Source organism: Erythrolamprus reginae, chromosome 5 (assembly GCF_031021105.1).
Source record: "Erythrolamprus reginae isolate rEryReg1 chromosome 5, rEryReg1.hap1, whole genome shotgun sequence".
In the NCBI taxonomy this organism is placed as follows: Eukaryota; Metazoa; Chordata; class Lepidosauria; order Squamata; family Dipsadidae; genus Erythrolamprus; species Erythrolamprus reginae.
Genome location: NC_091954.1, coordinates 59,301,486 through 59,318,457, shown reverse-complemented (window position 1 = coordinate 59,318,457; position 16,972 = coordinate 59,301,486). Strand labels below are relative to the sequence as shown.

The 16,972-nt window shown below is 36.3% G+C and overlaps 1 protein-coding gene across 1 annotated transcript; it reads right to left on the bottom strand.

The window, feature by feature from the left end:
* Window positions 1-950: 950 nt before the first annotated feature.
* SMNDC1 (survival motor neuron domain containing 1) lies at window positions 951-14,867 on the bottom strand. Its single transcript, XM_070752726.1, has 6 exons — window positions 14,728-14,867; window positions 9,686-9,805; window positions 8,072-8,214; window positions 5,454-5,615; window positions 3,573-3,726; window positions 951-2,811 (listed from the first exon to the last, which is right to left on the bottom strand). The coding sequence occupies exons 2-6, from the start codon at window positions 9,803-9,805 to the stop codon at window positions 2,674-2,676; spliced, it is 717 nt and encodes a 238-aa protein (XP_070608827.1). The 5' UTR covers window positions 14,728-14,867; the 3' UTR covers window positions 951-2,673.
* Between the last annotated feature and the right edge of the window lie 2,105 nt (window positions 14,868-16,972).

Below are 16,972 nucleotides of genomic sequence, written 5' to 3'. Positions count from 1 at the left end.
CATTGTTTCAATTCCTTTGAACTTGCCTGAACTATGGCAGTTATCTATTGATTCTATAGCCAACTGGTATTTTTTAAGGATTTGAAAGCTACAAAACCCAAGAAATCTTTAATACGCAGATTGACCAGTGCTAGTCTATAAAACAATATCAAAATGCTGATTGCATCTCTATCTGTAATAGTGCAGGGACGGTGCTGACAACATTGTTGCATTTTCATCATTGTAAACATAATTCTTTTGTTTGTGGCCATCTATATTAACATGTTGTATAAATAAATTTTATGACATTTTATTTCAAATAAGTTTGTTACTTTCCTACTTTGTGGTATCACCTATATTAATAGAAGTTCCCAAAACAATCAACAGTGCTTAACTCCAGAGTCAGATGCTTTGAGAATTGCAACCTGGCATTTCACATGGGTGCAGCAGATCTATGCTGGCCCATGTTGGGTTGCATGCTAAACACCTATAAAATAGATTAATTACAAGTTGTGTTTTTCCCCCAGCATTCTCAGAGGAGCAAATTTCATGGTGACAAGTTGCTTTTGAAGTTGTTTCAAGATGTAACAAAATTCTGTAAACAAGCAATAGTTCAAGGCCTATTTTGGATACAGGAATTAGTTACAGACTCGGATCCTAAGCTTCTTTAGTGAACTCAGTTTGTTATTTTCCAACAATTCTAGCTTTTTATGTATTTCAGAAATTATTTTTCCCAAATACAGAAGATATTTATTTATCCATAAAATATTATAACACAAAGTTTGCAATTATGTTGTTCAGCTAGTACCCAAAAGCTCAAAATATAGTCATATTATTTCCAGGACATACCACACCTTTATAACAGCATTTTCCTTATAAATGGTAAAATCAGCACGTTTCTACTTGGATAACCCATTTCTCCTCCTCTTTAATAATGCTATATCAAGTTATATAAAATCATTTCAACAAGGTTTTAGGGACATAGCACACAGATTTTAAACACTTTATTTTAATAAAAGTTACATACAAAACTCAGATCAACATAGTAATAAAAATTATTTTGCCTTTTTGTTGAGGGGAAGAATCTATAGATGGATTATAATCTACTATTTATGGATTTATGCAGATAAACTGGCAGACTTTCACTAATGAATGTATCAACAAGTATTGATGTTACCTGATTTTAATTCAGAAAACAAATTACAAAAGGGAACTACAATGTAACAGACATAAGCAATAGGAGTCAGATTAATGAGCAGGAATTACTTTTGAATTATTTAATAAGAGTAATAACTAAATTTACTCTTGTTCATTAACACCATATTTTACAAAAATATTTATCTACACTGTATACAGGGCTATACATTAACTTTTTCTCTTAAACACATTTGTAAGATTAAAAGATGTCATTACTACCCTAAGCATTACACACAGCAAAGGGAAGCAATTTCACCCAGAAGAGACAAGAATGCCAGAACATTTATACATGGTTTTCCAAATAAAATCAAGAACATTCAGCTAAAGTAAAAGAGTTGCATTGTGGCATTATTGGGAGATGACACCAACTATACTTAAGTAGAGCTGGATCAACTGTAAAATTGAGTAAGCATTAAATGACTCTTTGCAGTATGTTAAATAACTGCATCATAATAAGCCATTACATTTTCAGTGGAAGTTAACTTCCAAATGTTTAATTAATATCTCACAGTTTTAAAGTGCTAGTCCATCCTTGAAAATTACTGAGAAAAACTTACATAGCTAATAACTAAATCCTTATTAACTTTAACTTCTATAAATACACTTTTCCAATTTACCAGTGCTAGGCATGTTTTTTTTCTGAAGAGATATCCTGCTTTTTTCAGACTTAGAAAATTTGGTATTTAAAAACACAATACAATTTCTAATATTTTTTCACTCCACTGAGAGAAAAGAAAAATCTCATGAGTTTTTTAACTATAACAAAATGTTTGGCAGGTTTCTAAGCTACTCCATACTCAATATGAAGGTCTCATGTGTAGTTAGGGTGGGGAAATTACCATGTTCTTGTACCAGGTTTGGACTGACTTAGGAAGTTACGATACATTTTTGATGATCACACAGCACTAATGAAAGGATGTGTGATTTGGGACCAAACCCTCATCTTGAGGAAACAGTCATTGTTAAGCATAAATTCTTTTTATCTTTTCCAAGATTGTATGTCTAGGGTTCTGCTTTTTCAGATGAAAAACCCTTCCTATCAGCACATTCCAGTCTATATTTAATCAGAGTAAAATCCCAATAAATATTTCAACTGAATTATTTCTGAACAAATAAAGAACAATAATGCTCTTGTAGGAAGGTAACAGGACTGTTAGACATCAAACAGAGCAAAAATATGGAATAATTATTTTATTATATCCTTGTTTGCTTGGCAGTATTCTCAGTATGTGCCTGTGTAAAGACACTGTATCAGACCGAAGACTTCAAAATATTGCAAAGGGCATTTCTTCAACACTCTTAACTTGTGCATATCTATACAAAATTTTAAAACAATAACGGGGTCATCTGAATATTTGTAATTATTAAGGCTTGTACCAGCAAAAGCCAAGTGATGGCAACACCATTTTCATTACGCACCAATTGTTTACTGATAGAAAAATATAACAATAAAAAGATAAACGTAAAGCCCTGCAAATATGACAATCCCCCCCTTAATTACTGGGGCATCAAATGTCTGACATTATACTTTGATGTATCTTGATACTGTGTCATAGGTTTATCTGCAATTCCACAGGTCCCAACGCCAACCTTTCCTGTAACGCTCTCAGGAGAAGCAAAGATGCTCCGCTTTACCTATGGAACAAATTAAAAATACAATTTTAATTACTTTCAAAATGCAACAAATAATAAATTACTATATCAATGATGCAGTTTATCAGATTAAATACTCCTGAATCATATAAATTTTATCTATTTGGTTTATTTCTATAGAAAGAGATTGATTAAATTCTATTTCAATGGGCCACAGAAAATTTAACAATCTGAGATACACAAAACATTATTATGGATTGTCACAGCATAAAAGCCTTGTTTTGTAAAACATTTCAAATTAAAAATGTTCTGTGGAATGTTCTTTGATTATTTTGGAAATATTCTGAACTCAAAATAGCAGGGTTCAAACTACAGAGCTATTCTAAACACCAAATAGCTCTAATAATACATTTATTTTAGTCTCGGAACTACTGGAATTCAAAATATTTTGCCTACCTCTTTGCCCTAAAGTTTTATAATTCTGCATTAACTTTTCTATTAATTTATCTTGTAAAATTGCAAACTACCCCAAACTGTTAAAAGTGTGAAAAAAATACTATCACAAAATCCCATATTTTTCTTCTGATATATATATTTCTCTTGGAAAGATTTTCAGGAAATGGTTTGCCACTTCTTTCCTATAAGGATGAGAGATAATGACTTGCCCAAAGTCACCTAGTTGGAGGTTTGTGCCTAAGATAGAACTAGGAGTCACTCTCCGGTTTCCAGCCTGGTAACCATCACAGCAACCTGATTGTCATAATTCTATACCTCCAATACACTAAGATGCATCACATACGCACCTGGCCTTTTTTGTTTTTTGAATATGCTCTATTGTTGAACTGCTGCCATTTGACTTTCTGATCTTCTCGTTCCTGTTCAAGTTCTTTGATACGCTGGGCCTTTTTCAAAGCTTTTTTCTTTTTATATTCTCGTTGCTGAGCAATCATTTCTTTTCTAAAAAGTAAAATGTCATTGAAGGTTACTTAGATAGCTCATAACCTAGTTACCTAACCTAATTTGTTATAAATTCACTTTTATTCTCAGAACATGTAGACAAAAGCAAGGATACACTGATTAAGAGAGTCTCACCTTGAACTAGGTGAATGTAAAGACAAACTCTCAGTACAAAGGGCTTCAGCTGTCCACGCCTATTTCATTCTCCAGCTGCAGAGAGTGCTGTCATTCTTTCTGTAAAGCAATCTGTGCATTGCAAGTTTCAATAAAGCACAGCAATCCTACTTTCATACACTACTAACAAAGCTCTTTTAGAAGTCAGCTGAAATTATTTTGCTTCTTGCAAATGGAATAACTCCAGAACAAACTTAAAATTTGTTCCAAGGTAGGTAATTTTTTTCACAAGCCTAAAGCACTTTTGTATAGCAAATACTTAATCCTGATTAAGTATTATAGGATTTGTTTTATTCATCAAATTAATATTTAAAAATTCAGTCATAGAGCAAAAACAAGTCTAACAGCTAACAGTATATGTTATAGACCAATCTTTCTGAATCTGGAATAAATTTCATTATCCTCAGGCAGAATCAGATTACAGATTGATTTAAACAGTCAACATAACCATGTATTTAGGTGCTGCACATTCACACTACTGAAATAGAAGATGCCTGTTTGATTTCACAAAATTTAATATAAAACCATCCACTGATTAACAGAAAAAAACCATAAATGGCTGGAATTTCTTTATACCTCTACAGGATGGCATGAGATTTGTTCACTGTTACTTATGTTTCCTGAAATAATGAAAACTAACTAGTTTTAAAGAAACATGTAGAAAAGTTACAGGTAGGTCCTTAAATACTGATTTATTTTATTTTAGAAAAGTGATTATAATAATAGCAGTTTACCATTTGGTTAAATTTTTCCCAACTTCTATTTATGGTATTTGATAAAAAAGAAATCTTTACAAAAGGAAGGTGGTGAAAGTGTTGGTGGTGACAATAAGGATTTTCTCTTCCCAATCTACCTTCATATCCTTGTCAAAGTCAATGGATTCCTACATCTGAAACTGGTGATCTATGAGTGGAGTTTTCTAAGGGGAAACCTCATGGCTCTTTGGAGAAGATTAATGCACTGCAGTGGGCAATAACTTTATAGTTTTTACAAGTTTGCTTGCCCTTTAACAGGTGTCAATATCTACCTGGCATTATGGCAGAAGAGAGAAGGTGGTAAAAAGAATGGCAACAATGTTACATAATAATGTAACTTACAACACACTGCAGGCCTCCATAATGGAGTTTGTGTGGAAATGAGCTGCAGCAGAAGAACTCAGTCCTATGATTTAGATGATACACCTATCATTTCCACTTCATTCCCATGTCTTTGTATATTATAAAGACATGGAAGCAATGTAGTTCTTTTGCAGTTTTGCAAACAATTCACAAACTTTCCCTGTTCATTTGGAGGTGATTCATGGGGATTCCACTTTGCCTATGCAGCCATAAATTCAATCCAAATTATCCTGTTTAATTATTCAAAATTCAGCACAGTCTGCTACATAGCCTAAGCACCTACATTGGTTTGGATTTTTTTCTTCTTTTAAAAATATGTGACTTCAACACTTATCTATATGTAATCTCTGAATGAGAATACCCATCATTTTAATTATAGCACTTTTTAAAAATTGGTACCACACCTTAAAGATAGAAACAATTTTCATCACTTACTTGGACATAGGCTTGTTGCCACTATCTTCCTTTGCTTTTCTTCCCTCTTCCACCGGCTTCAAATTGAGTAGAGGCGTGACTTCAGCATTACCATATCCTGCGAACGTGATTGCAGCTGTACCATTCTCTTCATCTATCTCTTCAATTTCAGCTTCATAACACCTGTAAAGATATCATGGCTGTAAGCATGTGAGTAAAGGTTTAAGACTCAACCCTGCAAAACTTAAACATGCAATGATTACATTTCAATAGATTTCTGATTAATAGTGGATTGATATTGACAATTAATTCTGAGGGTTATTATTTTACATTTACATTTACTTTCTCAGCATGAGTTATCTCATGTTGATCTTAACCCTATTGAATAAAATAGGATTTATTTCTGAGCAGTTATGTATAGGATTGCATTGTTAAACTCTAAATTAACAACTATCCTAATGACATATCTCTTCCTAAAAATAAAGACAGAATTACCGATATTCAAACAACAGAATATACTGACAATTGTGATCTATTACAGTGGTAATATCAATTATAAAGATGGTTATCCAGTTTTTTTCAGTCACGTCACCTGAGACTCAAAATCATCTTACTGTTGTTAGCCGCCCCGAGTCTGCGGAGAGGGGCGGCATACAAATCCAATAAATAAATAAATAAATAAATCTAATATTATCATACATTAAAATATGTATATACATATTTTATAAGTGTACAATTCATACTCCAATCTGATTTTCTAATTTATTTATATCCTACTTTATTATTTTATAAATAACTCAAGGTGGCACTAATATTCCTTCCTCTTATCTTCCTCCTCACAATAATTCTGTGAGGTGAATTGGACTGAGAGTCAGTGACTGGTCCAAAGTCACGCAGACAGTTTTCATGCCTAAAACAGGACTATACTTCAGTCTGTTGGTTTCTACTCTAGTGTCTTAACCGCTAGATTAACTGGCTATAATACCATATTTTTTTTTTGCTCTCAGGAATACCTGAGGAAATGTACAATCTATATGGTCTTAGTTAAAGTTGCAGAAATTCGCCTGATCCAAATGGACTCTTTAGCTTCAAAAAAATTCAAGTACCTATTTCAGCCCCAGAAAAATCTTGGCTGCTCCCAAATCAAGTCATTCTCCTCATTCTTAACTCCACAAAGCACCAATTTTTCTTTCCTATTCCACTAAGCTATCTCAAAAATCTAAAGTTCTAAACAATTTAGTTCAACACACTAGAATGACATTTGACACTCCATTCTCTGCAGTTTTTGGGAACTGCAAATGCTGTCTATGCTTCAGTGGCCATAAGTAACAAAAATGGAAACCAACATATAATAGAATTGTTATTGTTGAGAGAAAAGGATAGAAGATTGAGGGCATATTATATTTAATAAATAAAATAAATAAAACAGTAATTTCCTTCAGATGGAAGAATTCCATATGCCACTAAAAAGGCAGCTCATTAACATTAGTGTTAAATTCAAGAATAAAAGCTTGCCTTTTGTTACTCCATCATAAGGTGAATATATTATTGTAAAAAGAATACTCCCCAGCTGCAGTATTCCCTGCATTATTTTGGAGAAAAGTCTGCTCTCTAAAACATAGGTAGTCCTCAACTTATGACCACAATTGAGACCAGAATTTCCCTTGTTAAGCATGGCAATTGTTGTGAATCATACCCAATTTTACAACTTTTTGACATGGTTGTTAAGCAAATCACTGTAGTTGTTAACTGAATTATGTGGCTGTTAAATGAATCAGACTTCTGACATTGACTTTGTCAGAGGCCAATTGGGAAGGTTGCAAATGGTGATCACATTGCCAGTTACCAAACACCAAAATTTTAATCACATATCTATAGGGATGCTATATTAGTTGTAAGCATGAGAACTGGTTGTAAGTCAATGTTTTCAATGCCATTATAATCTTGAATGGTCATAAATGAATGGTTGTAAGTTTAGGACTACCAGGGAGTTGCAGAAGGACAGAGCCCTTAAAAGGGCTCCAAAGCAACACAGAAAGAAAACATTTACCAAAGTAACAGCCTTCTATATGAATGTAACAGTAAACAAACTAATCTGCCATTTCTGAGCCCAATTCTCTCATTTTAAAAAAATGTGTTTGTTATATATATAAAAAGAAAGGTTGGTGTGGACAGCAGATTCTTCTTTGGCTTCTTCCCTTCTTTTCCATTTCCCCCCCCCTCTCCAAATGATATTCTTAGCATTTTCCTCTCAGTTAGTAATGAAAATTGTTATCACACCACTTTGATTACTGTATTCCAAATTTTAAATTATTAGAGATTGTACTAATATAGACTAAGTAAAATTTACTAACACAATATATTCTCAAATAACGTACGTGTTTAAGATACATATTGATATCTGCACTCCCTTTAACTAGCCATCCCCATCTTGGTACTCTCCACACTTTGGTCATTATGCTGTTTAATGACAAATTATAATTTAAAAGACACCAAGACTGACTACTGTACTACTGTATTTTTGCCAAGCTGGTGTTTACCATGATGGAGACGGGGAGAATATAAACCAAAGGGAAGTATCTTACCATGAAATTCTATTATTTCATGTAACTGTACAGAAGGTTGTTTTCTACACTTACTGTCCATCTTCACTCCATATTGCCATACATCTGTCTCCAACTTTCCAAGTGTGACTGGGAAGGGCAGACGCAGAACTATCAGAATTTGCAAGAGTTTCTGAAGGTTGTGTTGAAAGGAGGTCTTTAGTTAGTTCTATAACTTCCTGGTGGCAGAAAAAAAAGCAATAATTTAAACATTAAGTATCTCTCTCTATCCCCACAACTTTTGAAAAGTATTTACTGTATTTACAACATTTACCAACTGCAATGTATACAATAACAGTCTGAAAAGCACAGGAAAACTTTATTTACAGTACAATATTTCAAAGTCAATCCCTAAAAGGTGCCCCAATGTCAACGAGATAGCAAATACAGCCCTCATCTGTAGCCCTTAAAGCAGCTGCATCTCTTTACTAGAAAAATATGGTTGCATGACTCATGTAACAACTGCCTTTTCCTAATCCTAGGAAAAGACTTGCCTGTTTTAATGAAAGGCACTCATCACAGTAACTTTAAAACTGAATCTGAAATATTACATAGCCTAGCCTTTTTTGAATATTTATTTTCTTAAGAATGTCACAGTATATTCATATCATATACGAACAATTACATATAAATACCCCATTCTGTATTTATATCATTATATTTCAGCTAATATAACAGAAACAGAAAGAATAAGTAAATATTATTTAATTTTTTAACATTTTTATTAAAAATAATTAATGATGCAAAATATCTATGTATTCTTGGAAGCATCAAAATACATTTTAATATATGCAAAGCATACCTCAGTAAATAAATAATGTTGTCTTCACTATTACTCATCTTTTTTTAAAAAAATACTCTTTTGTGACTTTCACCCTGCTGTATTTTTATGCACCCTGAAGTTGAATTACAATTAATTCAAATGTTAGTCATCTTTGAATTATAAGCTACAGAGCATTTGAAAAAACAATGTGTAAAGAACTCACAAACCCTATGTGGTTCAAGAGCCTTACCATTTGAATATATTTCCCTTAGATTAAACAGTCCCTGTTTAACTGACTGCTGTAGGACAGTATAACTGAGGATATTTTAACACTCAAGAAAGATACTGTGAAAAAGGACTCATTAGAAATAGTAGATCAAAAGATAACAAATACTAGCTTAAAATGTGTTTTCAATATACTCTTACACAGAAGAAAATTACTTTAAAATGATAGTTTGTATAATGTATATACCTAAACCAGACTTCAAAATATTTTTATTTATAACCATATTTATGCAATTTTAGACTACAATCCCTTTAAGCAGATAACATTAGTTCTTCTGAAGCTAATTTAACCCATAAGAAAAACTTATTAATATTTACATAATAATTTACTTTATGCTTAATTAAGACTTAATCTTATTTTGGAACACATTCTGATTACGATACTACTATAACAAACTTAAAAACAAGCAGTTCCCTGTTAGTCCGGACCCCTGGACATCTAATCCAGCAGTCTGATCTCATAGTGGCTAACCAATTTCACAAAGACATCCACTAGTCTCCTAGCAGATGGTCTTCAGAAGCAGTCAAATGCAATTCTGCAGAGGTCTTCTCTCTATATAGGAAACATTCAATTAGCAAATTTATTTCTTCTCAGTTCTCACCTGCAAATCTTTCTTGAGTTTTAATAAATCTTCATTATCTCCATTTCCTGTCAAAGCAGCTTCAACTTGTTGTAACTGAGCTTTATAACTAGCTAATTGTTTTGCCAGGTCTTCTGACATCTACAAAAAAAGAAGAAGCTATAATATAAACCAAATTAATTATATGTACAGTTTAATGGCCAGATTATTTATTTATTAAGAATTTTATTTCAAGCTCCTTGTTTTTTTCTGTATTTGAGACCATAAGAGAAAATGAATTGAGATTAACAGGCTGAATACTATAACTCTTCATAGTTAGCAAGATGCACGCATGACCCAAGTAATCATGAAAGAGAAATGTAAATGTAAAGGTAAACCATATTATTGTATGGTTATTTATACATAAATCTCAGCATGTTGATATCTGAACTACAACTGGACATGGTTAAAACATTTTTTTTTCCTTTTTGACCTTCAGCATATATTTTGGTCTAATTTCAATCTCCACTTTCAAAATTAAGCTTTGAAAAGACTGTTAATACTTTCTTAGTCATAATAAATAAACCTAAAATTTTGGGCATATTTTTGGATACATCAAGCTATATTAAAAGTAAGCCGAAAACCTGTAAATATTTAAGCAACAATATAAAATATCCAAAGAGTTAAGGGGAAATAGAGAAACTGGACAACAAATTAAAGCAAGATAATATAGTTGTATTAAGTATCTTCTTAAAAGTTCAAGACGACCTGTATCTAGTGGATCTTACTCTGTACATTCAAAAATATGTTTCATGTAAGACCAACAGAGAAAGTGCAAACAAGATTATTATCACAAAAGTTTACATACAGGAGAAATGAAAACTGCCAAACTGAAAAACAACCCAGCAGTCATATTATCTTAGAGTTGAAGTTTACAAAGGCAGTCCTATACAAATTGCATTAATAAAAATATAACGCCTCTTTACAATTTTTGCTATTATTATTATTATTATTATTATTATTATTATTATTATTATTATTATATTATTTATTAGATTTGTATGCCGCCCCTCTCCGCAGACTCGGGGCGGCTCACAACAGTGACAAAAACAATATATACCGACAAATCTAATAATTAAAATCTAAGATAACGATTATACATTTAAAAATCTAAAAGCAAGGAACCCCAATATAAAAAACATACATACAGTCATATCATGCACTAGAACTACATAGGCAGGGGGAGATGTCTCAGTTCCCCCACACTTGACGACAGAGGTGGGTTTTAAGGAGTTTACGAAAGGCAAGGAGGGTGGGGGCAATTCTAATCTCCGGGGGGAGTTGGTTCCAGAGGGCCGGGGCCGCCACAGAGAAGGCTCTTCCCCTGGGCCCCGCCAAACAACATTGTTTTATTGACGGGACCCAGAGAAGGCCCACTCTGTGGGACCTAACCGGTCGCTGGGATTCGTGCAGCAGAAGGTGGTCTCGTAGATACCCTAGTCCGGTGCCATGAAGGGCTTTTTAGGTGATAACCAACACTTTGAATTGTGACCGGAAACTGATTGGAAACCAATGCAGACTGCGGATTGTTGGTGTTATATGGGCATTTTTGGGAAAGCCCATGATTGCTCTCGCAGCTGCATTCTGCACGATCAGAAGTTTCCAAACACTTTTCAAAGGTATCCCCATGTAGAGAGCATTACAGTAGTCGAGCCTCGAGGTGATGAGGGCATGAGTGACTGTGAGCAGTGACTCCTGGTCCAAATAGGGCTGCAACTGGTGCACCAGACGAACCTGGTAAAACGCCCCCCTCGCCACAGCTGAAAGATGTTTCTCTAATGTCAGCTGTGGATCAAGGAGGACGCCCAAGTTGCGGACCCTCTCTGAGGGGGTCAATAATTCCCCTCCCCCAGGGTGATGGACGGACAGATGGAATTGTCCTTGGGAGGCAAAACCCACAGCCACTCCATCTTATCAGGGTTGAGTTTGAGTCTGTTGACACCCATCCAGGCCCCAACAGCCTCCAGACACCGGCACATCACTTACACTGCTTCGTTGATTGGACATGGGGTGGAGATGTAAAGCTGGGTATCATCAGCGTACTGATGATACCTCACCCCATGCCCTTGGATGATCTCACCCTTTATATCTTAACCTTACATCAAATTTTAAACAGGTGCAGAGTTGTCATTTTCAATGTATGAATTGCCCATCTTTCATTTAAACTAAATCTATAAATATAGGATATTAAAAATCCCAACAGAAATAAAATAGTTTTATTAGCACTATACAGATGCCCAAAAGTTTGACATAAAATTTATCTTCTTAAAAAAAAATTAAGAGAAAAATATAGGTAAATCTGACATTTGTTTCAGAAGGTATTAGAAAAATCAATTTGTATATTAATTAGACAAGTTTCATATGGCTTAGAGTTGAGAAACATAGATTTACTAGGTTACAAGAGAGTAGGTCTTTTAATTCTGGCAATAACCACAAAAACAAAATCTAGAATTAGCTTTCTACTATCAATTCATAGGTCTATAAAAAACCTTTTGCATATGCAGACATTTTCTGCCTAGAAATGAAAACAGTGCTGCTTGACAGACTACTATTTTTAATATTAAAAGAAACTTGAAAAAATGTATATAGAAATAAAAATAAACATGTAAGAAAAAGAAAAGATAAAAATGTGTGAAAAGTAGGTTAAATAAAGGAAAAAGAAAAGAAATATAATAACTTCCAATTTTGTTTGGAACAATCACTAAGACATTTTATTTTTCCTACCTCTCTAAGGATGCATCAGTATTTCCTTTCTGCCCATATTTAATCCTTTGAAATCAGGAAATCACAATTTTAAACAAAAATATTATTGTCTCACCCCTGATCAAACAGATAATGTTGCCATTTCTGTTAACTCTATTATCTTGACAAACCATTACTCCACTCTACATATTTCTGTATTTTTCAAACTTTTCTCATAATCTTGCTGGAATTATCAGGTAAAAATCCAATCTCTGACACAAACCTTTTCTAATTTGCTATCCATAAAGTTCTGGTTTCATTTCAATGTTAATCTTTAATATTCCTTGCATCATTATGTGTATCTATATCCATCTTTTTGCTGTTTCACAACTCAATTGTACATAATAAAATGACACCATGTTTTTCATATTTCCCACATTAGTTGAAAGTACCTTTACGTATCCATATATTTTTTGTGGGGTTATAATGATAGGTGTTATAGGAGTTCTAATACAAAACCTTTGGAAAAATCAAGCTACCTATCCCAAGTTCAGACAGACACTGGATTGTCTGCTTTTCATTATTAAAATAGTGTGCAGTCATTTATCAAATATACAGTAAGAAATCCTAAATATACAATACTGAAGCTTTTTATTCCACCACTCTTCCAATGCTAAATTTCTAGTAAGTACTTCAGAAGAAAGAAACTCTTACATTTTGTGCAAAATACACAGAAACCTTACTTCCCAAGCATAGATGTTGCAGACCTATGTCTTCCTGATGTTGCTGACAAGTACAAGATAAAAAAGTTGGCATTCTGTCTCTAGGAATGTTTTTTTCAACAAAATTTTCTACTAGCCCAGGGGTAGGTAGTTGGCTCTTCTATGACATGTGGAATTCCTGAGCCAATCATGCTAGCTTGTGGATTTCAACTCCCAGAATTCCTGAGCCAATCATGCTAGCTCAGGAATTCTGGGAGTTGAAGTCCACAAGTCATAGAAGAGCCAAATTTGTCTACCCCTGTACTGGCCTATACATAATAGATGGGACTGAGACACCTGTTTGAAAAAGCACTGCCCATTTTGAAAACATAAAATCCAGTATCGTATCAAATCCATCAATCTTTTATAAGATAACACAAAAATTTAAGTCCTTCTGTTCAATTCAGATTTCCGAGAGGAATGTAGTAGCAATACTCATTAAAGTAATGATATGGATAAATAGAAAATAGAAAATCAATAAAAGCCAAGCTGAAGTATTATGTGCTGATAAGAGAGGCTGAGAGGCTGCATAGTTAACTGTGTTGGCATCTTACATATACCAATAGTTAAGTTAATATTAGTAATTAATATAGCTATTATTAATCATTTAAAAGGGGATTTGCCTGTGAAGAAATAACTGTACAATTCTAATTTACATGAATTTGGTTTTAGTATACCAAAACTAGCTGTTATTTTCTGAAACAAATGAACCTGCAGTTTATTTAAGCCAGGATTACTGCTTTTTTTCTGGGGAGATGTGTGTGTGTGTATTATATTAGATTTAATATTAGATTTGCTACACTGTCACCATTTTGTTGTGAGCCGCCCCCAGTCTGCGGAGAGGGGCAGCATACAAGTCTAATAAATTAAATTAAATATATATATAATGTATAATTCTCTATATACATATGAATGTGTGTGTGTGTGTGTGTGTGTGTGTGTACCCACACACACACACACACACACATATATAACGCACCAATTTTAAACGCTATATGCCTGAATCTTAATTCCATAGGAAAACAAAGGTGACCACCTAGTTAAGCGCATTAAAGGCCCTTCATTATTTCTAGTTCACGCAGGTACACATTTTTATGTAACAAAGCAGAAAAACGTTTAGAAATTCAGGAGCTGCAATAACTAAAATTTCCCCGAGAACAGAGCGGGAGGAAAAAGGGAAAAAATGGGAAGAGAGATCTAAAGGCATCCTTCGGAGAATAAAAGCCGCCTTGGAGGAGCTGCTTCACGCGGGGGAAGGGACTAAGGACGGGGAAAAGACGTCTATTTTCTCATAAACCTAACAACCAAGAACAGGATCCGAATCGTCTGTCCCTGGGTATTATTACTGAGGTAACCTGGAGAGTTAGCCGTCCCGGAAGGGAACCCAAACGAGCGGGCCTAGGCAGAAGACAGAATGCGCCAAGCACCGAAGAATACAAGCAGGAAAGGAGGAGAGGCCTGAAAACCGGGGAAGAACAAAGACGGCTCTCCGCTCTCGGAAAGACAGGCAGTCCCTCCCCTCGCCCCGTTCCCTTTGCGCCAAAATCGGGGAAGGGACGGAGAAAAGGGCAGGCCTCTCACCTTGGCTTCGCACGCAAAAAGGGACTCCTCTCCTCACTCCCGGCAGGCCTCACGGAAACTGCGCGCGCTTGCCTTTCCTGCGGCTCCTTAGCGACCACGCACCACAAACCGGAGGACAGCAGTCAACTCTCGCGAGAAGCAGGCAAGAGCAAGAAGCCGGCGTTCAAACGGGAGCTCGGGTCACGTGACTCGGCGGAAGTGCAAAGGGAGGGTTTCCTCTCCGCTTCGTCCCGATGTATTTCGGGTATTCGGGTCACCATTTGTCGAGCCTTTCCGGAGGGTGGAGGGAAGGGGAGGGGAGAATGCCCAAAAGAAACAGCTATCGCCATGCTCGCAATAAAAGCATACCGCTGCTTTTATCCTTTGCGGTTTTTTAAAAAAATATACTGTCCAAAAAAATAAAGGGAGCACTCAAATAACACATCCTAGATCTGAATGAATGAAATACTGTATTCTCATTGAATACTTTGTTCTGTAGAAGTTGAATGTGCTGACAACATGTGAAATTGATTGTCAATAGGTGTTGCTTCCTAAGTGGATAGTTTGATTTCATAAGAGTTTGATTTACTTGGAGTTAGATTGTGTTGTTTAAGTCAGTGTTTCCCAACCTTTTTTGAGTCGCGGCACATTATTCATATTTTCAAAATCCCGGGGAACACTGAAAGGGGGGGGGCGGGGCGGGGGGGAGGGCTAAAGAAAAGTTTGGACAAAAAAACCCTCTCTCTTCCTCCCTTTCGCTCTATTTCTCCCTCTTTCTCTTTTCCTTCCTTCCCTTCTTTCTCTCTCTCCATCCCTCTTTCTTTCTTTCTCTCTTTTTTGCTCTCTTTCTCTCTCCCTCCTTCCCTTCCTCTATGTCTTTCTCTCTCCTTTGCTCTCTCTCTCTCTCTCTGTCTCTCTTGCTATCTCTTTCTTGCTTTTCTCTCTCTCTTGCTCTCTCTCTCTCTTTCACTGTCTTGCTATATGTCTCTTTCTTTCTCTTTGCCTCTCTTGCTATCTCTCTTTCTTTCTCTTTCTTTCTCTCTTTCTCTCTCTCTGTCTCTCTTGCTATGTCTCTCTTTCTCTTTCTCTCTCTCTCTGTGCCTCTCTTGCTAAGTCTCTCTTTTTCTCTTGCTATGTCTCTCTTTCTTTTTCTCTCTCTCTGCCTCTCTTGCTATGTCTCTCTTTCTCTGCCTCTCTTTCTTGCTCTGTCTCTCTCTCTCTCTGCCTCTCTTGCTATGTCTCTCTTTCTCTCTCTCTCTTTCTCTGCCTCTCTTTCTTGCTCTGTCTCTTTCTCTGCCTCTCTTGCTATGTCTCTTTCTCTCTCTCTCTGCCTCTCTTATATGTCTCTCTTTCTTTCTCTCTCTCAGCTGACTGCAAGCGGGAGCCCTGACGGCGGCAGCTGGATGTGCTGCTGGACACCGTATATGCCAGGCCCGCAGCGCCAGCATGTACGACGTCTAGCAGCACGTCCAACCGCCACCGTCAGGGCTCCCGCTTGCAGTCAGCTGAGAGAGAGAGAGCGCTCCCTCTCGCCGCCGCCATCTCCCCACGACTGCCTGCGGCCACTGCGGCCGCCCCCGCCCCCGCTCCCATCGCCAGTGCCCTCCCACCGGGCCACAAAGGAAACTTGCCGTCGACGCAGGAGAAGCTCCAGCTGGGCGGGGCGCTGCCGGTACTTCCGTCTTGGGGCTCCCGCTCGCAGCTGTCAACCGGCTCCTGCTCGATGCCGCGGTTTTCGGCGCTCTCCTGCTGGGTCCCAAAGAAGGAAGGCGGGGAAAAGGCGCGAAGAATAAAGCTCTCCTTCTTCCTGCCTTCCTTCTTTGGCGCCCAGCAGGAGAGCGCCGAAAACCGCGGCATCGAGCAGGAGGCGGAGGACAGCTGCGAGCGGGAGCCCCAGGACGGAAGTACCGGCAGCGCCCCGCCCAGCTGGAGCTTAGCGGCACACCTGGCCATGTCTCGCGGCACACCGGTGTGCCGCGGCACACCGGTTGGGAAACGCTGGTTTAAGTGTTCCCTTTATTTTTTTTTAGCAGTGTATAATCTTCCGTTGACATCCAGAAATAGAAAAGTAATGGATGGGAGGGAGGGAGACAGGATCAATACATTGTTTATGTCTGCTAGTAGAATAGAATATAATTCTTTATTGACCAACTAATTGGACACAAAGGATTTGTCTTTGGTGCGTATGTTCTTAGTGTACATAAAAGAAAAAAATATTCATCAGAAATCATAAGATACAACACTTAGTGGTAGTCATAGGTGATTA

Coding starts and splice junctions, on each gene's coding strand:
- SMNDC1 (XM_070752726.1), bottom strand. CDS start 9,805: ATGTCAGAAGACCTGGCAAAACAATTAGCTAGTTATAAAGCTCAGTTA. Junction 5,616..8,071: donor ATATGGAGTGAAGATGGACA/GTAAGTGTAGAA, acceptor ATATCTTTACAG/GTGTTATGAAGCTGAAATTG. Junction 3,727..5,453: donor GGCAACAAGCCTATGTCCAA/GTAAGTGATGAA, acceptor TTTACTTTTTAG/AAAAGAAATGATTGCTCAGC.